At 47.6% G+C, this 24,924-nt stretch overlaps 1 protein-coding gene, 1 long non-coding RNA gene and 1 pseudogene across 2 annotated transcripts; 1 reads left to right on the top strand and 2 right to left on the bottom strand.

Annotated features, from left to right (window-relative positions):
* Positions 1-333: 333 nt before the first annotated feature.
* LOC150047966 (uncharacterized) lies at positions 334-2,098 on the bottom strand. Its single transcript, XR_016539234.1, has 2 exons — positions 1,801-2,098; positions 334-598 (listed from the first exon to the last, which is right to left on the bottom strand). It is a non-coding gene; the product is annotated as an uncharacterized LOC150047966 (long non-coding RNA).
* A 5,197-nt stretch (positions 2,099-7,295) lies between these two features.
* Positions 7,296-10,407, top strand: LOC150047967 (class I histocompatibility antigen, Gogo-B*0101 alpha chain-like). The gene is made up of 8 exons (XM_090355237.1): positions 7,296-7,355; positions 7,995-8,340; positions 8,485-8,760; positions 8,861-9,136; positions 9,256-9,363; positions 9,735-9,767; positions 9,891-9,938; positions 10,099-10,407. Exons 1-8 carry the CDS (start codon positions 7,296-7,298, stop codon positions 10,101-10,103), a joined length of 1,152 nt encoding a protein of 383 aa, XP_090211363.1. The 3' UTR covers positions 10,104-10,407.
* Positions 10,172-17,984, bottom strand: LOC150047968 (tubulin alpha-1C chain pseudogene; annotated as a pseudogene).
* Between the last annotated feature and the right edge of the window lie 6,940 nt (positions 17,985-24,924).

Here is a 24,924-nt window from a genome sequence, read left to right on the forward strand (position 1 = left end):
AGGGTTGGGGTTGAAAGAAGTAGACTGAATTGAGATATGAAGGGCAGCATAAATCAGGAGAAATTAAGGCTCTCTCTCCCACTGCAGACCTCCTGCCAGGTTGGGTAGAGAAGCAGGCCTCCAACCCACTGGAAGGAAATTAGCTAAGGCTCCCGAGTATAACGTTTCCTAAGTGTTCTCAGATCTCAATGAGAAGCATGTGGGTAAAATTTAGTTTCCCAGGCCCACCCAGACCTCATCACGCACTGAAGGGAAAGCCTGTTAGTATGTATTTTTCATACTCAAGAGGTTCTTATCATAAGGCCATTATCAAATTATCACACAACACGGAGATCACTTCAGTGGATCCTTTGTTCATATTGTTTTATAACAACCAAAGTATCTTGCCGCAAAGAACCACAGTCAAGGCACAAAGGTAAGAGGAGGAGAGTGGACAAAGTCCTGTTGAGGTGGTAGGAGGAGCTCAATGCCCTCAATAAACTGCAGTTTCTTGTCTCAGTCTTCAGAGCAGCAGATAATCCAAGTCTAGTTTGGTTTGACATGCATCACTTTACCTTTTTTTGACAGTGTATGTACCCTACAGGTCATTTATTTTGGCCTAAGATAAAAAAATGATGTACATTCTCAGTAAAGGGGAATGGAGAACTAGGTGAATGACGGCAACAAACAGGCAAAAGGCTGTTGTGAAGACTCAGCTCTGGGTCGAATGGCTCACAGGAAAAAGGAAGTTGCCTATCTGGTCCTTCCCTATATAAACCAACCCATTCATTAGAGTGAGAAAGACTCACTTAGACTCCATAACCATCCCTCCTTTCTTTTCTTCCTTCCTAAGACACCAAAGCCAGGTATCAGGGCCGACAACTCGAAGTAGTTACTTAGTGACATTCTTTCGGGGCTTTAGGTAAACATACCTCTTACCTCTAATACCTGACTCTATCAATTTTTCTTGGGAAAGCTGTGGAAGGGTAGATGTATCTAGCAGGACCTTCTCCATTTCCCTTTAGCAGAGGAGCCATGTAAGCAACTTCTTGGAGATAACCAATTGTAAGGAGGGAGACAAGAAGCAAACTCTTGAGTTCTTCCTACTCTTTCCTTCTCCCTATGTTCCTTGTTCCCTTCCTCTGGCCAATCCTACTCATAATGACAACCTTACCCTGGGAATAAGATCAAACACATTTCCATCTGCTTCATTAGTTTCTAGAATTATGGTCCTTTAGCACTTTTCCCTGATAGTCCTTTTAACATTCTTGATGCTTAGCCTCTGTCTTCAGAAAAAAACAAACAAAAAACCAACTGCTTAACTTCTAGACCTATGACAGCAACTGTCCTTTATGTTTTTTCAATGTTCCTCAAGGAACAAAATGGAATAGTTTTTTGGATCAAAAACAAAACGAAACAAAAAAAACCCCAAAACCATAAAACAAAACTAAACAAACCACTAAAGGTTTCGGCTTCATCTTGTTTGGGCAAGTTGGACCCTCTCCTGAACGTCTTTGTTTCTGCAAAAACCTCTCCATCCTTCCTGACCTGTCCTTGTGCAATAGAAAACCTGGCGGGCAGCAGGGCTACATTTCCCTGGGAACCCGTCCCCCACCCCATGGGGGGGAGACGCGGCTGTGTTGTCTTGCAGCCCAGGCCTACCTATTCCTCTACTCAAACCATCAGAGACCGCCTGGGTGCTCCTCCAAGATGGCTCAGAGCTGGAACTTGGCAAACACCAAGCCTGATTCCAGCAGGATACAGGAATGAAGGCCCATAGCTTTTGACCCTGCCGCATCCCAACAAAACCTATTTGCCAACCTGTCACTCCCAATCTGTTGGGGGCCGGATGGTAAGTGGTGCAGCATTCTTCCGACCAGCCCGAATGCCTGGATAGAAGAGGGGCCAAAGTTTCTCTGTAAAAGTATCAGTGAAGGTGTAGATATGAGAGCGGTCTGTGACGTTGTAAAAAGACAGTGTGCCAGCCTCATAGTCTAGGAATATTCCCACTCGCTTGGGCTTCACCTTGATGTGCAAAGGGGTAAAAGGTGTGGTGGTGGCTGCATACTTGTCCCCATTCCACAGCCGCACCCGCCAATAGCCAGTCTCGGGGAGTGGAGTCAGCTTGCCCTTTGAGCCACAGCAGCACTTCCAGTTTTCTTGGTGGTTAATTGGAGAGAAGAAGCTCACGGATTTTATTGCCCGGACTGGCTTTGAACCATGATTCTCAGATCTCAGTCTCCTGCGTAGCTAGAATTATAGGTATGTACCACCATGCTCAGCTTCTCCATTATTTTTTTTTCTGTCATAATTACACCTGCTCTTACCATATATGGGTTCTGCTATTATACCCTTCCAGTGCCACCTGTCACTGACAGCAGCAGGCAGTGTCTTAGCGGGGTGGCATTGCACACAGACGTCTCTGTGCTATGGAGAAATGAATTTTCAGCATTGTGTAGCTCTTGCCTTCAGGAGGTAAAGCAATAGGCTTGAGTGAAAAAGCTAAAGGACAGCCAGTTACAGACAGCTCTCACCTATAATCCTAGCTGCTCAGGAGGCTGAGACGTAAAGTTTACAGTTGGAAGCCAGACTGGGCAAGAAAGTCTGTAAGACTTCTTTACACTAAATTTCCACTAAAAACACCCAATTTGGGGGCCGGGAGTTTGGCCTAGTGGTAGAGTACTTGCCTAGCATGCATGAAGACCTAGGTTCAATTCCTCAGTACCAAATACATAGACAACAGCTGGAAGTGGTGCTGAGGCTCAAGTGGTAGAGCTCTAGCATTGAGAAAGTCCAACGACAGTTCTCAGACCCTGAGCTGAAGCCTAGGACTGGCAAAAAAAAAAAAAAATGCAAAGCCCAATTGGCTCTGTGGTTCAAGTAGTGGAATGGTAGCCTTGACCATAAAAGCTTGGGGACAGGCCGGGAATTTGGCTTAGTTGTACAGTGCTTGCCTAGCATGCATGAAGCAGTAGGTTCAATTTCTTGGTACCACATAAACAGAAAAAGCCTGAAGTGTCACTGTGACTCAAGCGGAAGAGTGTTAGCCTTGAGCAAAGGAAACTTGGAGATAGTGCACAGATACAGAGTTCAAGACCTAGAACTGGAAAAAAAAATGCTCAGGACAGTAACCAGGCCCTGAGTTCAAGCTCCGGGATTGGCATTAAAAAAAAAATTCTAGATGAGAAAGTCTGACATTCTCTCTCCAAAGTTCAAGCAAAAAGCCTGTCTAAGTCCAGCGCTGTGGCTCACGCCTGTAATCCTAGTTACTCTGGAGGCTGAGATTGGAGGATCTCTATTCAAAGCCAGCCAAGGCATTAGGGACTGTGAGACACTTATCTTCAATTAATCACTAGAATAGTGGAAGTGGGGCTGTGGATCAAGGGGGAGGGTGATATCCTTGAGCTGAAGAGCTCAGGGACAACCCCCATGCCAAGGAAAGGGCAGTAGCCTTGAGGTGAAGAGCTCAGGGACAGCATCCAGGCCCAGAGTTCAAGCCCTATGACCCACAAAAAAAAAAAAAAGCCTGTCTAGAAGGATAGCTCAAGTGAGCTTACTTGCACCAGCCAAGCAAGTTAAGTGGAGGGTGAGGCTCTACTGTCTGTGTCAGAACTCTGCATGTCAAGGGGTGTTTCTGTTATCTTTTAGGAGTGGGAAAGTAAGTGCTAGACACAATAACATTAGAAAGGATAAAATATGAAATATTGACTGACATCAGCAACATAATGGAGTAGGAGGCATGAGACACTATTCCCCTGTTCTTTTTCTCCATGTGGGTCTTGAACTCAGAGACTGAGTGCTGTCCCTGAGCCTCTTTGTGGTTAAGGATGCCAGTTGAGCCATAGCACTACTTCCCATGTTGGGTGGTTATTTGGGGGTAAGAGTCTCACAGGGACTTTTTTCCTTTCTTTCTTTTTTTTTTTTGCCCTGACTGACTTTGAATTATAATCCTCAGATTTCAGCTTCCTTAATATTTCTGAGGATCGCAGTTCAAAGACAGTCCAGTCAGGAAAGTCCCAGAGACTCTTATCTTTACTAAACTATTCAGAAAAAGCCAGAATTGGCACTGTGGCTTGAGTGGCAGATCACTAGCCTTAACATGAAGAAGCTCAGAGATAGCACACAAGCCCTGAGTTCAAGCCCCAGGACAATGGAAAAAAAAAATCCCAATCAGTAGACTCCTATCCATGAGCTAAATTGTGAGAGGGCTCAAGTTTCCAGTTAAGAATTTGCAACTTGGGCCAGGAGTTTGGCCTAGTAGTAGAGTGCTTGCCTAGCATGCATGAAGACCCAGGTTCGATTCCTTGGTACTACATACATAGGAAAAAAAGCTGGAATCGGTGCTGAGGTTCAAGTGGTAGAGCTCTAGCCTTGAGAAGTCCTAGGACAGTGCTGAGGCCCTGAGCTCAAGCCTGGGACTGCCCCCCCCAAAAAAGAACTTGCAACTATAAAGTAGAATTTAAAAGCCTAAATAGAAAGTAACCACAGAAGAAAGACCATCTCGGAGATCAGCATCCCCAAGATACCTGAATGTGGCTAAGAACTAAGGGGAAGGGCAAGCCTGTCAGTACCCAGGACATGCCAAGTATCACCATGGTCGCCAGGGGTCTGATTTGCAATTATGAACATCACAAGCCCCTGGGATAAAGAAGAACCACATTGTTTCAGTCCACCAGTGTGGAACAACTGAGCCAACAACCCTCTCAATACTGTCCACTGCAGACACCTGGAGAAATAATTGTTACAAGTAGATGCTCTGTTGACATCCAGTGCCAAATGATTAAAATGAATACCAAGAGATCCAGAGGAACCCTGAGGACTATGGAATTGGTGAGTGGTAGGATGGACAGATCAGGGGAAAGAGCCAGCTCCATGGAAGAGTCAGGCTAAATCCTCATCTACATCCAGGACGTCAAGGATGGAATTTCCAACAAGGGGTCCATGTCCTGCTCATGGCAAAAGAAGAGCATGCATAGAGTGCTACTTCCAGAGAAATGAGGCTGAGAGAAGCTGGAAGGGAGGCTCAGAATAGGAAGTAGGATGCTGGGTAATCCATCAAGATATGCATGAGGAAAGGGGAATCAGTGTCCCCTGCCTGAGTGGAAGATTTCACAGTGATCACATCTGCACAGTGGCTGGCTGGACTGCAACATAGCAGCTCCTCTGCCTGTCTCTTCTGGGATAACCTGGATATGGTATGCATATTTCCCAACTGGCCACTGACCAGAGAAGGGCACATATTTAGCATACCTCAACAGCTGTCTTTTTGTTTCAGTTATGAGAAAATAACTTTGAGCTGAGTGCTAGCTCCTAAGGAGGTGAAATCTGAGAATTGTGGATTGAAGCTATCATGGAATGACATATCTAACAGACTTTTTCCCCCCCATTCCTGAGGCTTGAACTCAGGGTCTGAGCACTGTGCCAGAGCTTCTTTTGCTCAAGCCTATCACCTTATCACTTTCTGTTTATATGGTACTGAAGATTGGAACCCAGGGCTTTATGCATACATGCTAGGCAAGCACTCTCTCACTGAGCCACTTTCTCAGGCCCCTAAGAGACTCTTACCTCCAATTACCCATCAAAAAGTCAGAAGCAAGCCTGTCATCCCAGCTACTCAGGAGGCTGGCACTTAGGATTGAAATTCAAAGCCATTTAGTGTTGCTCCTGTCTGGGGCAGCAACACAGGAACGGGAAGGGACACACAGGGCCAGCCTGTAGTCCCCCGGGAGCCGAGCGAGATGGTAAGTATCGATGACCCAGCCCTCCCCCAATTACCGGGGAAGAAAAAACCACGCTGAGTCAGAAGCAGTGTTAACCATGAAAGCGCATCAGATCTTTCTGCTGATCTCTGCTGATCTGATCTGCTGTTCTCTCATGCTCTCTCTTTATTGCGTCAGACAATTAGTTATATACTGTTAGGGTAGGAGAAGGTGGGAACTGGGAAGCTAGCCAATAGGAAGAGGGCCTCTGTGCTACCACTAAGGGTCTGGGTGGGGCTTTCAGGTAGGGGGGTGGGACAGGTTCGAGAAAGCAGGTGAGACTTGAGCTGCTGCGAGACCCGCAAGCTGCGGGGGTTCAATCGAGTCACGTACACACAGATGCCTTAAGAGAGGTATGCAAAGGACCCAATGCCTGGTCAAAGCCCTTTAATTGCAGCTGAGTCAGAATTAGGCCTCAGAGATGGAGGCCAGGCCCCAACAATTTAGAAAAGAAAAACATACAAAATTCTTATTTCCAAATTAATCAGCCCCAAAAGCCAAAAGTGGAGCTGTGGCTCAAGTGGCAGAGTGCTAGCCTTCAGCGAAATAGGGCCTGAGTTTAAGCCCCAGTACTAGCACAAAAAGGAAACAAACAGAAAAAACAAAAAATTACAAAACCCATGAATAAACAGTTGTTAATTACAAGAATTATAAAAGAAATAAAGTATCTCATTGTTATTATAAAGATGATATCCAGAGGGGTTACAGTTACAAAAGTCAGGTAAAGAAAGAGAACATTTCTTTTTGGACACTGTTACTCCTTGCTTTACTCTCCCAGTTTTCTCCTCATTTCCCACCCACAAGTTGTAAACTTCATTTTCCACAGTGTATACTTCGTTTTCAGCAGGGAGTACCACTGCTGAATTAGTTCACCTTGTACCTCTCCATTTCTGACAAATTCAGTATTTTTCAGGACTGTTGTTGCTTCTGTGCGTGGAGGACTTGGAGCTCAGAGGGCCTGGGTGTGGGCCCTGAGCTTTTCTACTCCAGGCTAACACTGGATTACTCGGAGTCACAGCTCCACTTTCGGTTTTCTGGTGGTTTATTGGAGATGAGAGTCTCAGGGACTTTTCTGCCTCAGCTTGCTTAGATGTGAGTCCCACCATACCTAGGATCACTGCGCCTGATCCACCTTGAAGGACTGTCTCATGTCTAACACTGTGAACATCCACAGACAGAACTCACATGGTATAAATAACTTCGGGGTGCCCAGGAACGTGTGGGGTGCAGAGAACCTGTGCCGTGGTCCCTGGCCAGAAATCCACAGGAGGCCGGCAGAGAGTGCTGGAGCAGGAGGACGGGGCTCAGGGCGACCCCCCAGGTGCCCGGGCCCGGGGCGGCTCTGGGTCGGGAAGCCCAGCCCTGGGATCCTGGACTCTGGTTTCACTTCTTCTCCAACCTGTGCGGGCGGCTTCTGCCCGGACACTGGTGACGCGGCCCCAGTTCCCGCCTCCATTGGGTGTCGGGCTCCGGATCAGCCAATCAGGACCACGGCGTCCGGGTTCTAAAGTGGAGCTCCTGACACTCAGAGTCTCCTGGAAGGCGAGCCAGGCAAGCATGGCGCCCCAATCTGTCCTGCTGCTACTGTCCGGGGTCCTGGCGCTGACCAGGACCTGGGCGGGTGAGTCCTAGAACCGCAGGCGTAGTCTGCAGGGGTGGAGAGGGGACGGGGGGGATAGGAAGAGGGGACAGGGGGAGATAGGGAGAGGGGATGGGGGGATAAGGAGAGGGGACGGAGGGGGGAGAAGGGGAGGGGACGGGGGGGGGAATAGGGAGAGGGGACATGATGAAAAGGAGAGGGGACGGGGTGGGGGATAAGGAGAGATTGGACGATGGGATAGGAGAGGGGACGTATGATAGAGAGAGGGGACGGATGATAGGGAGAGGGGACGAGGCGGGGGGGGGGGCGGTTAGGGAGAGGGGAGAGGGAGAGGGGATGAGGCTGTAAGGAGAAGGGACCAAGAGACAGGGAGAGGGGATAGGGAGAGGGGAGGGGGGACAGGGAGAGGGGACGGGGGGGGGGACAGGGAGAGGAGATGAGGTGGATAGGGAGAGGGGACAGGGGTGGGGACAAGGAGAGGGGACCGGGGGATGGGAGAGGAGAGGGGGACAAGCAGAGGGGACGGGGGGGGGGGATAGGGAGAGGTAACAGGGGGACAGGGAGAGGGCGTGGGGGAATAGGGAGAGGGGACAGGGGGATTGGGAGAGGGGACAGGGAGGGGATCCAGGAAGCCGCGTCCCCATCACCTCTCCCAGTTCTGTCCCCGGGTCCCCGCATCCCTCCTCCCCTCCCGCCCGGAGCTGGGCGCGGATCTCACGGCTCCGCCCGCAGGCCCCCACTCCCTGCGGTATTTCGACACCTCCGTGTCCCGCCCGGGCCTCGGGGAGCCCCGCTACATCGCCGTTGGCTACGTGGACGACTCGCAGTTCGTGCGCTTCGACAGCGATGCCGCGAACCCCAGGGAGGAGCCGCGGGCGTCGTGGGTGGAGCGGGAGACGCCCGAGTACTGGGAGTGGGAGACCAGGATCTGTGAGGACGCTGCGCAGAATGACAAACTGAACCTGCAGACTTTGCTGCGCTACTACAACCAGAGCACAGGCCGTGAGTGAGCACCAGGTGGAGGTCAACACCCCTCCCCGCCTTCCCACCCGCCAGCCCGGGGTCTCAGCACAGGTTCACCCTGGGTCATGGGCGGAGGGGGGGCGGGTTTCACTTCAGTTTAGGGGCTGACCGTGGGCCGGGCAGGTTCTCACACCATCCAGACAATGTATGGCTGCGACGTGAGTCCAGATGGTCGTCTCCTCCGCGGGTACATGCAGTACGCCTATGATGGCCAGGACTACATCGCCCTGAACCAGGACTTGAGCTCCTGGACCGCGGCCGACATGGCTGCTCAGAACACCAGGCGCAAGTGGGAGGAGGCTGGCTGGGCTGAGCAATGCAGGGCCTACCTGCAGGGCACATGCGTGGAGTGGCTGCGCAGATACCTGGAGCTCGGCAAGGCCACGCTGCAGCGCACAGGTACAGCGGCCGGGCTCCCCACCTCCTGGGATGGTCACCGGAGCTGCACAGAGGCCACGGGAGGCCAGGACATGGATCTGAATTTCTGGCGTCTTCTGAGACTCCCCCAAGGCCCACGTGACCCACCACCCCAGCTCTGAGCACCAGGTCACCCTGAAGTGCTGGGCCCTGGGCTTCTACCCTGCGGAGATCACCCTGACCTGGAGAAGGGATGGGGAGGACCTGACCCAGGACATGGAGCTGGTGGAGACCAGGCCTGCAGGAGATGGAACCTTCCAGAAGTGGGCAGCGGTGGTGGTATCTTCTGGAGAGGAGCAGAGATACTCGTGCCATGTGCAGCATGAGGGGCTGCCTGAGCCCCTCAGCCTGACATGGGGTAAGCAGGGGCTGAGGGCACAGAGCAGGTGGGCAGAGAAAGCAGGAGCCACCTGGAGCCCTCAGCAGGGGAAGGACTGAGAGCAGGAGCACACCTCATCCTCCTTTCCCCTCCTCCAGAGCCACCTGCTCAGCCCACCATTCCTGTGTGGGTCATTGTCATGGTCATCGTTGCAGTTCTGCTTCTTTTGGCTGTGCTTTTTGTGCTGTGGAGGAAGAGGAATGCAGGTAGGCAGGTGGAGGTGTGAATTCCTGGCCCCCTCGTGGGTTCAGGCCCCAGGTAGAAGTGTGTGCTGCACACGGGATGGGAAGTGGTGCACACTCAGGGCATTCCCAGATGAAAGACACAAAAGTTACCCATGAGGGTGGTGAGGGGGACCAGATTCCAGCACTCAGGTCCCCAGGGAATGTCCCCACTGAGGTCACACTCCAGGAGGTCCTGGGGTCTCTCTTCCCAAATGTTGTGCTCATCTCTCCAGATGAATCCCTGGTTCCTTAGTCACATTTCTGGAAACTTCCCTTGAACTCAAGGCTGGGGATTCATCCAGACCCTCATGGCAGTGCTTGTGTCCCCCCTCACTTGCTGTTTGTCCTTGCAGGTGGCAAAAGAGAAGGCTATGACAAGGCTTCAAGTGAGTAGCATGTGGGAGGGAGGTGACCTTGGTGGTGTGCAGACAGGACCTGTGGGAGCTCCTCCACCCCAGAATTCCCCCAGTGACGCCCTTGTGCTCTAACCAGTTCCTCTTCTACCACAGAGGCAGACAGTGACCAGGGCTCTGATGCTTCCCTCTCACCTGCAAAAGGTGACAACCTGGAGGCCCTAAGTGGGGGGCAGGGCTGAGGCACAGGGAAGGCTGTGTGGTGGCTGCAGGGCCTTTGGACTGGGGTGTCAGGTGGCCTGCTCAGAGTGTGTCCCTAACAGAGCCTGATCTGCCTTGTTGTCCTTGTGCTTTTCTCCTGCAGTGTGACCCAGCTGCTTTGTGTGACAGTGAGAGTCACAACATTAGTTCCTCCACTCCTCCTCTCTCCTGGGACATCATGAGCTGCTGTGTTGTCTCTCCACACCTGGGTTCTCACTACGTCCTGCCACGGAGTCCCCATCCCTGACCTCTCTTTTAGTTGCCCACTGCTTCTTGCTTCCCTGTTGATAAGGAGAATGTGGATCTGGGTGTGTTTTTCAAATTGTTGTCATGAGATAGCCTAGTAAAATTAATAAATCAAAGATGATTCCTGAAACTTGTGACAAAATAAAAATATAATTATATTCCAGAATCATCATGTTTGCTGGGCTGAATGTTTTGTTTTGTTTTCATTAAAAATTTTTTGGGTGGTCATGGGGCTTGACCTTTAAATTCTAGCACTCTACCCCTTGAGCACAGAAACACTTCCCATTTTGTAGTGATTAACTGGAGATAAAAGACACAAGTTTTTAATTCCTGTACTGGCTTTGAACCTTGATCCTTAGATCTCAGCCTCCTGAGTAGCTAGGATTCCTGGCCTGAGCCACTGGCGCCCAGGTTGAGCTCAGTGTATTTGGGGAGGGATATTTGTAGCTGTGAGCAGCTGAATGTGGACAGGACTGTGTGCTTGGAGCTTAATGGGTCCTAGAAGGTCATATTGTCAGTCCTCACCTGGGTTTTCTTCCTTGTTCCTGTATCCTGTTGTTTTTCAAGAACTTTCTACACACTAAGCTGTGATCACAGACCTTAGAGATTTCCAGGGCTTTGGGTTTGTCTAGGACACAGGGTAGACTGTACAGATGGCATGGACTCAGGCCTGCTTCCTGTATTCAGGCACAGTCAGTATTTGCTCCATAATTGCCTCCCCTCTGGACATCCTGTTTAAGTTGGTGTCTTGCTTTTCTTGTGTCCCTCTGACAGCTGCAGGAGGTGTTTTCCTGGCAGTGCTTCCCAAAGCACAAGGCAGCCTGGCACAAGTGAGTTTGTGGTTTACAGGGATGTGTGCGTGGTGTAGAGGGGTGTGTGTGGTGAGGAGAAAGGCAATCTGAGGCAGCTTGCTGCCCTTCTAGCACTACTTCTTTAGAGTGTTTCTGTCTTTTCCTAAGTACTCGCAAGGAGCCTCCTTGAGAGCAGAGAGGAGGGAGGTCAGGCCTCTCCTGTGAGCCCCTTTCCTGATACTCTTCATCTCTTCTGCTCTTCTCTCCACCTGCCCTTGGCTCTGGGTAGTCCCTGCTCTGCTCCAACCCACATTCCTGGATTGAAAAGTAGAGTGATCGGCTGCAACTTTGGCTTCGTGGTAGAGTGCTTGCCAGTCATTCACGAAAACCCAGGTTCAGTTCTTTTACTACATATATAATAAAGGCTGGAAGTGGTTCTCTGGCTCATGTGGTAGATCTAGCCTTGAGAAAAAGGTTCATGGAAAGTGTTCAGGCCCTGAATTCAAGCCCCAGAATGGGCAAAAAAATAAAATAAAGAAAAAAATAAAAGAAAAAAGCCAGAAAGAACAAAGAAAAACAGAGTGAGGTGGGGATTGTTATCTCCTCTTGATTGGCTGTGAGAACTTGGAGGCGAGTAGAGCTCATGTGCACACGTGTCTGTTGGGTATTTCTAGGACACCTGGGTCATGAGGGCTCTAACCTTAAGAGTGGTGTCACCCACTCATGGATTCCAAACCTCAACAGAGCTAGGGGCTGGCAGAACTGTGGAAATTGCGGCCCCACTGTGGGTGGGGTTTTGGGGGCGGTTTCCCCTCCCTGGGCCTGCCCTGATCTGATTCCTGCATCCTGGAGAGGAGCTAGGACCCCTCTCCTGCCTTGCCCTCCCTCCAGAGTGGACTCAGTTCTGTCAATCCTAGGCCAAAACACTTGCTTTTGCCTAACTTCATTCTCCAGATGCAAATTAATACATGAATCCCCTGGCTGTGTTGGGACATTGCTCTGACCACTTAAATGTGTAGTTCTTAAGCCTGTGGAATTGTTCTGTAGATGGAATACAGAATCGCTTGGGGAAGATAAAGGAGACAGGAGCTGCCATCCTTGTGGAGCACAATTCCTAGTGAGAAGAGGCAGGTGGCACACTGCCTCAGAGAGCAAGGAAGGACCACATCCTGCAGGAGGAGGGCAGTGCTGCAGGACAAGGGACACAGTGTGGGTTGGGGACAGGGAAGGGACCTGTGGCACTTGGTGTTAATCATCACCTCTGAGCGAAGTTTGCAGGAAGGGAAGGAATTTTGTAAGAACATATCTAGGCCAAGTGTTTGTAAACCGCAGATCCCATTATGCCAAGTCTTGAGGTGTGATCTTGTCTTTGTTCTGTGCACAGCCAGTGATCTGGGATTTGCTGAGAACAGTCTTTGATATGAGTTGTGAGGAAATATTCTTACTGGAGGGATTTTCTTTATGTGTGGTAAACTTGTGGCTTAACTCAGGGCTTGAGTGCTGTCGCTAGGCTAAGCTTGTTCTAGGTCCAGGCTAGTGTGGTGCCACTTGAGCCACAGTTTCACTTCTTGCTTTTTTGAGATAAGGATCCCACACACTTTCCAGTCTGTGCTAGCTTCGAAGAATGATTCTCAGATCTCAGCCTTGGGAGTAGCTAGCAGTCTAGGCATGATCCACTAGTGTTTTTCTTTTTTGTCATTCTTTGGACTGAACTCAGTGTCTGAGCACTGTCCCTGAGTTTTTCATTCAAGGCTAGCACTCTACCAATCTGAGCTACAGCACCACTTCCCATGTGAGCCACTAGTGCTCAGCTGACATTTTTTTATGATGTCCAAGAAGATGTTTAATGACTATTATGATAGAGTGCAGGATGAATACAAATTTCCTAGAATACAGGTTTCATCCATCCAGCTTGTAGTTTCCATACTCTACCACATGGTGGCAGTAAAAGCACAGGGTTTTCGCTATTGGTCTTTGCTATGGATTTAGAATCCTAGAAATGAGTACTGAAGCCTGGTGTTGGTTTCTCATGCCTGTTGTCCTAGGTATTGAAAAGGCTGAGATCTAGGCTGGGATGTTGGTCAAATGGTAGAGTGCTTGCCTAGCATGCACGAAGACCTGGGTTTGATTCCTTGGTACCACATACGTAGATAAAATTTGGAAGTGGTACCATGTCTCAAGTAGTAGAGCTCTTTTCTTGAGAAGTCCCTAGGCCATTGCTCAGGCCTGAGTCAAATGCCAGAATGAGGAAGAAGAAGAAGAAGTAGAAAAAGAAGGAGGAGGAGGAGAAGGAGAAAAGAAAGAAAGAAAGAAAGAAAGAAAGAAAGAAAGAAAGAAAGAAAGAAAGGGGCCAAGGTCTGGGAAGAGCCATTCAAAGCCATCCCAGGCAGATAAATGCATGAAATTCATTTCCAATTAGCTACTAGAAAATCGGGAGCGTTGTGACCTTGAGCAAAAGAGCTCAGGGTGGACACCCAAGCCCCGAGTTCAAGCTCCACAACAGACCTAAAACACAAATACTGAGCAGTCATGCTGAGTGACCAGGAAGATGGAAACTTTGCTACTTGGAAATCTTTGGTAAACACAACCCTTTGTAGGCATCAGCATCTATTTTTCTGTATTTAGTTAGTTTTGCACTCATTTTTGGCTTGAGGAAAGTCCTTGGACTTCCTCAAGGCTAGATAGAGCTCTACCACTTGAGCTTCAGCACCACTTCTGGCTTTTTTGTATGTACGTGGTACTAAGGAATCTAACCTAGGTCTTCATTCATTCTAGGCAAGCACTCTACCACTAGGCCAAACTCCTGCTCCTGATTGGTTTTATTTTTGGGAATCTATCAACGTTCAGTGGTGAGGCTGGTCTCCAACCTGGAGACTCCTGCACTGAGCCTCGTGAGTAGTTAGCATTGGAATTATGAAAACTAGCTGCACACTGGAGGCTCACACCTGTAATCCTAGCCAGGCAGGAAGTTGAGATCTGAGAATGGAGAGTCAAAGCCCGGCCTGGAGGAAGGGCTGTGAGATTCTTGTCTCCAGTAAACTATTGAGAAGAAGCAAGTGGAGCTGTGGCTCTGGTGGGAAGGCGCTGGCCTCAGCTTGAGCCTAAGAAGCTGGGGGACATGGCCCAGTCCTTCATTTGTAATAACCTGGCAGCCTTAGCTGCCAAATTATTTTGTTTTTGTAAAACATGCTGACCTCTTGTCCATGGCGTGTGGTGCCATCCTGGTGCTCACGATCACTGCACGTGGTGTTCATCTTTAAGGCTCAGCCCCACTGAAGCTCGGGGCTGCTCTCTATCAGCACAAAGGTGGAGAGCAGACACTGCTGTGCTGGTGTTAAACTGACTCCTAGCTCAGTTCTCTGAGTGCTGGGGACTCTACTGCTGGGTGGTTTGTGGCCTCCCAAAAACCCCGGGATATTACACGGCCCAATAATTTATTATTGTCATTATTAATTATTATTATTAATAGTAGGGCCTGGGCACTGTCCTTGGACACTTTGTGCTCAAGGCTAGCGCCCTGCCATTTGAACCACAGCACCACTTCCAGCTTTTTCTGAGTATGTTGTATGGAGGAATGAAACCCAGGGCTTCGTGCTTGCTAGGCGAGCACTCTACCACTAGGTACACACCCAACCCTGATTTCTTTTTTTTTTACAATAGTGTGAATTACTTAATGCTGATAGATTGTACACACTAAACGCATTAAAATGGTTGTTTTAGGTGAAGTTGCTTTATGTGAAGTATATCTTACTGTGTTTACAAGATATGGAATCTGCCAGGCACCAGTGGCTCAGACCTGTATTCCTGGTAGAGTTTCAGCTGGGCAGCCAAGGTAAGTTTGGAAGAGGACCTGAGTTCAAGCCCCAGTACCACCAAATGAGAGAGAGAGAGAGACAGAGACAGAGACAGACAGATAGAGACAGAGAGACAAGAGAGACAGAGAGAGATAGCTACAGAGACAGAGACAATGAGAGACAGCACACACACACACACACAGATGGAGAGACAACGGAGAGAGAAAAGAAAGGAAAGAATAAGCAAAAGATTTCCTGCTTACTTCAGTAACACTATCTGAGCCTATGCTGCCTAGGAGACAACATTCACTGAGATGGGAGCAGAGACAGAACTCCCGAGCTAGTTCTGGGCTTGGCTGCAGCTACCCAGGAGTGTCCCCCAGACCAAGGCAGACCTGAAGCTGTGTGGTCAGCAGGTGTGATGGGATGTGCCTATAATCCCAGGGCTGGGGAGGTGAGGGCAGGAGGATTTAAGAGTTCAAAGCCAGCCTGGCTTCCCCAGGGGAACAAAGCAAGCCTTGTGAACAGGGAAGGGCCAGCACTAGACCCTTGCTTCCTCAAAGGCCTGGCCTGCAACAACCTAACTGTGAGACATCTGGGTTAAAATGCTTTTTTTTTTGTGGTAATCCTGGGTTTGAACTCAGGGCCTTGGACTTTCTCAAGGCCAGAGCTCCAGCACATGATCCTCAGCACCACTTACGGCCCTTTTCTGTATATGTGGCAGCACTGAGGAATCAAACCACTAGACCAAACTCCTGGCCCCTAGAATGCTTTATCTGCACTGATATTTTGACTTCAGAACCTAGCAAGCTAGTAAAGAACAGTTCCTTCCAAGATTAGTAACTTCTCAGGATAGAACTAGAATCTGCACAGAGCACCTTTCATATGCAAATTACCATATGCACCTGATTCCTTAGTGAGACTCAATCCTTAACTTTACTTGCCTCAGGGCCAAACAGCAGACTACAGGCTCCTTAACCCTGAGAGCCACAGAGGTTTTAAACAAGCTTATTCCAACACTGGTTCTTGACCTTCTTTTCCTCGATATTTTTAGTGGGGGTGTCAGGAGGGGAACTTGAATTTAGGGCCTGGATGGTGTCTCTGAGCACTTTGGCTGAAAGCTAGCACTCTACCATTTTGAGGCACTTTCTGCCATTTTCTTCCTAAAACTGCACACATCCTAAGCTGCTCTTTTTTTTGTTGTTGTTGTTGTTTCTGTTTTTTTTTTTTTTTTTTTTTTTTGCCAGTCCTGGTGACTGAACTCAGGGCCTGAGCACTGTCCTTGGGCTTTTCTCAAGGCTAGAGCCCTACCACTTGAGCCCCATGACGACTTCCATCTGGTATTTCTATCTGTGTGGTGCCTAGAAATCAAACTCGGGTCTTCCTGCTTTCTAGGCCAAAATCCTACCACTAGGCCAAACTCCTAACTCTAAGCTGCTCAAGTTTTAACTCTTTCCATCCATGAACATGGGAGGTCTTTCCCATCAATTCCTTCCGTGTTGTAAAAGCTTTGTTTTTACTTTTTGACAGTTTATATGGAAATATTTTATTGAAATGTCAGAATTAAAACAGTTGCAAACAGAAATAAAACCGTGACAAAGCCTGGAAGATTTTCAAAGTGGTAGAGAGCTTGCCTAGCATGCACAAAGACCCAGGTTCAATTTCTGGGAACCACATACATAGAAAAAAGGCCAGAAGTGGTGCTATGGCTCAACTGGTAAAGTTCTAACCTTGAGAAAACCCAAGGACAGTGCAAAGGCCCTGAGCTGAAGGCTCAGGACGGCACAAAAAAAAAAAAAAAGAAAGAAAGAAAGAAAAACAATCACAAGACAGGGACTGTAAACAGCAGCTAGTACTCCTGATCTCATGCTCCCAATCCGGGCTACAGCTCCAGCTTTCTCATAATCCTTCTCTAGGGCAGCCATGTCCTCACAGTCTCGGAAAACTCTCCTTCTTCCATCCCCTCACCCCCGTACCAGTAGACAAAGATACACTTGGCATACCTCAGGTCAAACTTGTGGTCCAGGCGGGCCCAGGCCTCGGCCACGGCTGTGGTGTGGCTCAGCATGCACACAGCCCTCTCTCTATACCTTGGCCAACTCCACCAGGAACCACAGTGGGAGGCTGGAAATTGATGCCAACCTTGATACCAGTGGGGCACCAGTCCACAAACTGGATGGTACATTTGGTCTCGATGGTGGCAATGGAAGCACTGACGTCCCACTGTACAACAGGCAGCAGGCTATGTATTTACCATGGCGGGGTCACATTTTACCATCTGGTTGTCTGGCTCAAAGCAAGCATTGGTGATCTCTGCCACAGTAAGCTGTTCATGGTAGACTTTCTCAGCAGAGACGACAGGGTCACAGCTGGCCAGGAGGAAGTGGATGCGGGGATAGGGCACCAGATTGATCTGGAGCTCGGTCAGGTCAACATTCAGGCCACATTCAACCTCAGGGCAGCTGTGATGGAAGACACAATATGGATAATAAGGTGGTTCAGGTTAGCGTAGGTTGGGCGCTCATTATGGAGGTTTCCACGACAGATGTCATAGATGGCCTCATTGTCCAGCATGAAGGCACAGTCAGAGTCTCTAGGTGGTGTGGGTGGTGAGGATGGAGTTGGAGTGTTCCACCACAGCTGTGGACACCTGGAGGGGGGTGGATGGAGAACTCCAGCTTGGACTTCTTGCCATGGTCTACAGAGAGACGCTGCATCAGCAGGGAGGTGAACCAGAGCCAGTTCCCCCAAAGCTGAGGAACACCAGGAAGCCCTGAAGCCCTGTGCACTGATCGGCCAGCTCTCTCATGGGGTCCAAGACGTGGTCAATGATCTCCTTGCCAATGGTGTAGTGCCCACGAGCACAGTTGTTGGCCGCATCTTCCTTGCCTGTGATGAGTGCTCAGGGTGGAGAAGCTGACGGTGGGTGCCAGTTCCACCTCATCAATGACTGTGGGCTCCAGGTCCACAAACACGGCCCTGGGCACGTGGTTGCCAGAGCCTGTGTCACTGAAGAAGGTGTGGAAGGAGTCGTGTCCTCCCCCAGTGGTCTCGTCACTTGGCCTCTGGCCATCAGGCTGGATGCCGTGTTCCAGGCAGCAGAGCTCGCAGCAGGCATGGACGATCTGGACAGCAGCCTGGCCGACGGGGATGGACATGCTCTCACCATGTTGGGGACCTGTGGGTGTCTGTGACTGGGGCTGAAACCAGGCAGAGGTGGCGACAAGGATTCTCACTGAGAGGCGACCAAGGTATCCAGGGTAGCAGCCGAACTGTATACGTTTGATTTTAAAGGTCTTTAATCCTTATAGTTAGGTTGATTGCCAGGTGTTTTTTTTTTTGTTGTTTTGTTTTTTTGCCAGTCCTGGGCTTGAGCTCAGGGCCTGAGCACTGTCCTTGGACTTTCTCAAGGCTAGAGCTCTACCACTTGAGCCTCAGCACCACTTCTGGCTTTTTTTCTATGTATGTGGTACCGAGGAATCGAACCCGGGTCTTCATGCATGCTAGGCAAGCACTTTAACCAGTAGGCCAAACTCCCGGCCGATTGCCAGGTGTTTTAATAAATTATTTTGTTGTACTGTGCTTCACACTCACAGCTTGACAATTGCTAGGATGCAATGTCCTGGCCATTTGGAACCCAGCAATAGAGTCTCCAGCACTCAGTGAAGGAGCGAGGAGTCAGTTTAATAGCAGCCCAGCAGCTCCTCTCCATCCTCGGCTGAGGGAGAGAAGCCCAGTGGCCTCTCTGCACCTCTGGGCTGATGGAGAGCAGCAGCCCCGCCCCGCAGTGGGGCTGAGCTTGTGAAGTAAACACCACACACAGGTAGTAGAGACTCAGGAGCTCACCTGACCATGCCACAGTCAACCACCACCAAGAGGAACCCACACGCAGGGTCCTAGCCACGCCCAAGCCGTGCAGCAGGTGAAGCATTTACAACCACATGGGCAGCCAGGCCTCCAGGTTATTAGAGTCAAGAGCTCAACCACTTGAAACATGCGGATAGGAGTTAGAAACGCAGACAGCCACTTGGTGTGGGTGTCACTTGGTATGGAGTCCTCAGGTGATGCCTTTGTTCTTGTTGGCATCTCTGTAAGTGAATCCATCTGCTTGGCCTGTCTTCTGCCTCTCCTTTCAATGGTGAGGCACTGGACACACTTCTGAACAAAAATCTTATGCCTTTTTCAACATCACCCGTTTTAATATCATTCTCTCGTCGCTACCGCACGGAGGACACAGGATACAAAGGCAGCCGTCCCGTTCTCTCTTCCTTTGGCTTTGTTCTGAGTAGTTTATTTTGGATTAGAGTCTTATGAACTTGTTTGCCTGGGTTGGGTTTGAACTGTAATCCTCAGATCTCAGTCTCCTGAGTAGCTAAGGTTACTGGGTTACAATAGCTTTCTTCAGAGTTACCAAGTGTCAAGAGCTTCTTCCTCCTGCAGGTTCTCACATCTCCAGCCTGCTGTTTCCTTGCAGGCTGTGCTCTTCTCTCATTGCACCTCTCTCTCTGTTCCCACTGTTTATTAGCCACAGGGTTGAGGCTATTCTTTAGACCTTTTCCTTGGATACAATTTATTCCAAGTATGGTTTCATGGGACTCCCTGCCTCTGTGCCTCCTTTCTGGGGGAGCCCTAGCACTGCACTATCTTCTGGTATCAGGGAGTTACTGGTAGTAAGGTTTGAACACAAGGCCTGGGCTGGGTCCCTTTGCTTTTTGTGCTCAAGGCTGGCCCCCAGCTACTTGATCACAGCACTACTTCTGACTTTTTGGTGGTTGAGTGGAAATGAGAGTTTCATGGACTTTGCTGACTTCAAACCCAGATCTTCAGATCTCAGCCTCCTGAGTTTCTAGGATCACAGGTGTGAGTTCTCGAGGTGAGCTTTCAAGCCCCATGTTTCTGTGTGCCCTGGGAGTGGGAGCTGCTTCATGGGACCAAATGGCCTGTGGAAGTTGGGATCTGCCTGCCTTGTGGAGGACAGTGATGTGAGGATGAAGCACAGGATTGACAGTGAACTAGAAATACAGACAGAAAAAGAAAAAAGCAGAATGGAAATTGAGTGGAAATGCCCACTGAACAGAACCACAGAATCCTGCAAAGAGAATTCAACTTTATTTATGTGGAGGTGAGGAAAATCCATCCCTGGAGACTGCAGCAGCCTCAGGCTGTGTTTTTTCTTTGGGAGGGGGGCTGGGTTTGGCCTGGGCTGTGGTGGTTTGGAATCTGGGTGGAAGAGCAGAATGAGAGCACAGTCATTTTTGTACGATGGTGGTAAGCTTTACACTAACCAGACCCACCTAGGTGTCTGTCTGCATCTCCAAGCCTCCACTGTTGCCTCTCCTGGGCTATCCCGATTATTCCTACCATGACTCAGCTGCCTGGTTCCCTGGATGGGCCTCAGGCTGGTCCCCCAGAGGATATGATTGGGTGCTGTGGAAGCACTGGCTGTGCCAGCATGTCAGGCAAGTGTGTGCTGTCCAGTGCTGTCCTCTGCAGCCTGGAGTAAAGGTGGAAGAAGGGAAGAGTGCCCAGCCTTGAGTAGAAAAGGTCTGCATCTGTTTTGCCTCCACTGTTTACAGAGGGACCTCACTGCTGCCTCCATCTGGAGTGCAACTGTCAATCAATCCCTTGTAGGATGAATCCCATATTCATTAACCAGACTCTTCAAGATCTGATGTTGCCTTTTTTTTTTTTTTTTTTTTTTAGTTCATGGGACTTAACTTTGGGCCTGGGTGTTTTCCTTGAACTCTTTAGGTCAAGGCTACTGCCCTACCCCTGAGATACAGCCCTGTTCCAGGTTTTTAGTGATTAACTGCAGATAAGAATCTTATATGCTTTAATGCCCTCTGTTCCTTTGAACCTTGATCTTCAGATCACAGTCTTCTGAGTAGCTTGAACTGCAGGTGTAAACCACCATACCCAACTTTTTTTCTTTTTCCTGCCAGTCCTGGGCTGAACTCGGGGCCTAAGCACTGTCCTTAGGTTTTCTCAAGGCTAGAGCTCTACCACTTGAGTCAAAGCACCACTCCGGGCTTTTTTTCTATGTATATGGTTCTGAGAAATTGAACCCCGGTCTTTGTGCATGCTAGGTAAGCACCTTGCCACTAGCCCAACTCCTAGCTCCCTCACTGTCTTTAATGTCCAGGCTGACTTTAGGCTGGCTTTAGTGCCGAGGCTGGCTTGAAACTTCGATCCTCTGATCTCAGCCTCCTGAGTAGCTAGGAATATAGGTGTGATCCACCCTACTCAGCTTGATCTACATTTTCAATAAAAGCCTTTGGTCTACACTATTTAAATATTCTCCATTCAAGTGGTGGTGGCTGATGTCTGTAAACTTAGTAACACAGGAGGCTGAGATCTGAGGATCATTGTTCAAAGGGAGCCAAGCATGGAATTCCCAGCAAGGGGCCTGTGTCCTGCTCTCAGTGTCATGAAGTACAGGCAGAGTGCTACTACCATAGAGATGAGGTTGAGCCTGGTTCCTGTGACTCATGCCTATAATCCTAGCTACTCTGGAGAGGGAGACCTGAGGCTTGCATTTCAAAGCCAGCTTAGGAGCAAAAGCCTATGAGAGTCTTATCTCCAGTTAACCACTTGGAACCAGCAAGTGTTGCTGTGGGTCAAAGTAGTAGAGCTCTAGGGGTTGAGCTGTTGAGCTCAGGGACATCAGTCACACAGAATGAAACAATTGAGGCTGAGAGGAGGAGCTGGGAGGGAGGCTCAGAAAAGGAAGTAGCATGCAGGAGGAAAAGGGAATCAGTGTCCCCAGTCTGAGCCTGAGATTTCACACTGATCACACCTAGCAGAGTGGCTGGCTGGGCTGTAACACAGCAGCTCCTCTGTACTTTCTTCTGGGACAACCTGGATATGGTGTATATGTTTCCTAAAAGACCCTGGCCTAGAGAGGGCATCTATCTAGCATACCTCAACAGCTGACTTTTTAGTTTCTGAGAAATGACATTGAGTGAGCTGAGTGATGGTGGTCACACCTGTAGTCTTCTGGAGGCTGAAATCTGAGGATTGTGGTTTAAATCCTCTTGGGCAGACAAATCTGAGAGACTTATCTCCAATTACCCATCAAAAAGTCAGTGTAGCTACTCAGGAGGATGAGATCTGATTGAAGTTCAAGGCCAATCAGAATAGAAAAAGCCGTCAGATTCTAATTCTGAGAAAAGTGGAGCTGTGGCTCATTTGGCAGAGTGGTAATCTTTAGCCAAAGAGCTAAGAGATAGAACCCAGGGCCTGAGTTCAAGCCCCAGACCCAGTCCCCAAATATAAAACTACAGAAACAAATAAAAAAGATCACAACAACTAGGAAAACAATTGTTTCTCTTAACTGGAAATTACTTATTAGTATTATAACCAAGTTGATTTTGATTTACTGTGACGATAAATGTGATGTATAGGGGAGTTACAGTAGTAAAAGTCAGGTAAAGAGGACCTTTCTTTTTGGACACCATTCTTTTGGTCACTCCATCCAGTGCTCTCCCAATTTTTCCTTTCTTCCCTCTCTTCCTGTAAGTACAGTTATTTATTTATTTGTTTGTTTGTTTGTTTAATTTTTTGGGTGACAGGGCTTGCTTTGAGCCTGGCTGATGTCCCTGAGCACTTCAGTTCAAGGCCACAACCTTACCCTTGAGCCAAGCTCCACTTCTTGTCTTCTAGAGGTTAATTGCAGATAAGAGTGTCAGGTCCTTTTAATTCCAGGCTGGCTTTGAACCTTGATCTCAGCCTCCTGAGTAACTAGGATTATAGGCATGAACCACCTCACCTGGCTATATAGTTCATTTTTAAAGTTAGTGCCTGGTGAATTCCACTGTTGCATTTGGCTTTTCATATTTTTAAACTTAAATCCAAGTTTTGTTAAGGATTTCAAATTACATGGTTCAGATTTCTACTGTGGAATAGAACCATTTGGGAACTGAAATGAACACTGACATCCCTTGAAACTTTATAAAGAAACAATTCCTGTGTCAAGCACATCCCCATCATATAACAACATGAAATATAATCTACCTTTTCACTTTAGTGATAACAATTTCCTAAAGGAATAAAATGATTGTGCTACTTCTGTAAATTCATTAAAACTGGGATTCTATCTTCAGATTACAAATTTTAATGTTCAGAAAAAGGTTTATTTAGATGAGCTGTAATTACAAAAAATCAGCCAACAATGTCTAATAAAAGCAATTAAATCATTTTTGAAAATAAAGAGGAAAAAAAACCTATTGTAATTGGTTAAGGTTTTCCAGTAGTTAAAATCTTAGAGAGAGCTATGGATGGCACTATTTAATATGTTTACATTCTGAGATTTTACTATGAGATTTCTCAAAAGAAATCTTATCTCTTAATTAAAAATTAAGTCAATTATTAACAGGAATTCTACACCCTCTTCTAATTATGCTGCAATTCTGTGTTGTCAAAAAAAGAAAAAGAAAAAAGAAAATTTTTCACCTCCCCAAATTAACAGTAATTAGCCTGAAGTATTTTGAGAGTGCCTCTGGAAATCAGACTACATGGCACCAGCTCATTTTGGAAAATGGCTTTATTATGCCCTTCATTCCCATGATCTCTATAGTATTTACTACAATATGGTCATCTAAAACACCTAGAAAAAAATTGGACCTTTAAAAGTAGGTGACCCATTCTATCCATTTTTACTAAAGCAAGAGCCACACAAATATGGAAGGCAGACTGTCTAGCCTGATCCAAAATAGGTAAGCTTCATTTTCCAGTTTAATTATCAATGTCTAGTAAAATGTTGACTATCATACTTGTGGTGACAAGAGGCCCAAACTTTTGAGGTTTTAATGAGATTCAGAAATAATTCATAAGATTTAACTTAATATGCTTTAACCCATCTGTGAGGTAGTTAAGTAAACAGTACTACCCATTTTAACACCTAGTAAACAGAAGCATTGCTAAATGACACTCATACCAAGAAACACTAGGAATTACAATAAACCAGAGGCTGAGGACATGAAACCACTTTTCCCTTTAAAAAAATCCTAATACATGATTTAAAACTTTCTTTTCCAATAGTTTAATAAGTCTTCAACATTGGCACCTTTTAAAAAATAATATGGTACTAAGAACCCTCAATTTAATCTGAGCCTCAGTTCCCCACATAAGTTAGTACAAAATTAAGACATTATCCTGTGAGAACTAAACTTGTATTTGACTTTTTTTTTTGCCAGTCCTGGACTTGAGCTCAGGGCCTGAGTATTGTTCTTGGGCTTTCTCAAGGCCCAGGCTCTACCACTTGAGCCACAGCACCACTTCTGGCTTTTTTCTATGTATGTGGGACTGAGGAATTGAACCTGGGTCTTTGTGCATGCTAGGCAAACACTCTACCACTAGGCCAAACTCCCAGCCCCATATTTGACATTTTTATATTAGGCTAAAAAATAAAAGCAAAAATAAGTGAACAGGCAACAAAAAACCTTGAAATAGGCTTGTCAAATGATGGAAATTCATCCTTTCCAGGAAAGTAGTAGATAGACCCTACCACAAAGAAAAAATGCTTAATTAATGGAAGTAAAATTTAAAAGTACTCTTCAATAGTACTAGTGAATAAAGACTCTAGGATTTATTAATATCTCTGTGGTAACCAATAGTCATATGTATATTAGAAGTCAGAATTCTTTATTATTAATATATTACCTAAAATAAGAAAATCCATGAATAGCCTAACAATTATTGGGTTTGGTCTTATTGCTAGAAATTCTTAACCATAAGGTTCTTTTTAATAATACTGTTTTAGTAGTATAAGGTCACTACATTTCTATAACATTATAATAAAAAGCACATTAATGCAAGCGAACTTAAAACTCACCCTACTATGAGGTGAAACACTACCTTGGTTCTTTAAGAAAACAGCCAGCCCCCCCCAAAAAAGTTTAACTCTTGTTGATTTTCATGGTTGTGTTCTAATAGCTACATGATGAAAATATTCCCAAAAACCAAACAACAAATGGACATGCATGAGAGGATCCGTGCATTCAACAGGTGGGACAGAAAACTAGTTAAAAGCTAGAACAAATTTGTCTTTAAAATGTCAATATCTTTCCTTAAAAAAAAGTTATGAGTCTACCAGGAAAA

The sequence above is a fragment of the Megascapheus bottae genome, chromosome 22 (genome assembly GCF_031878675.1).
Source record: "Megascapheus bottae isolate mThoBot1 chromosome 22, mThoBot2.hap1, whole genome shotgun sequence".
In the NCBI taxonomy this organism is placed as follows: Eukaryota; Metazoa; Chordata; class Mammalia; order Rodentia; family Geomyidae; genus Megascapheus; species Megascapheus bottae.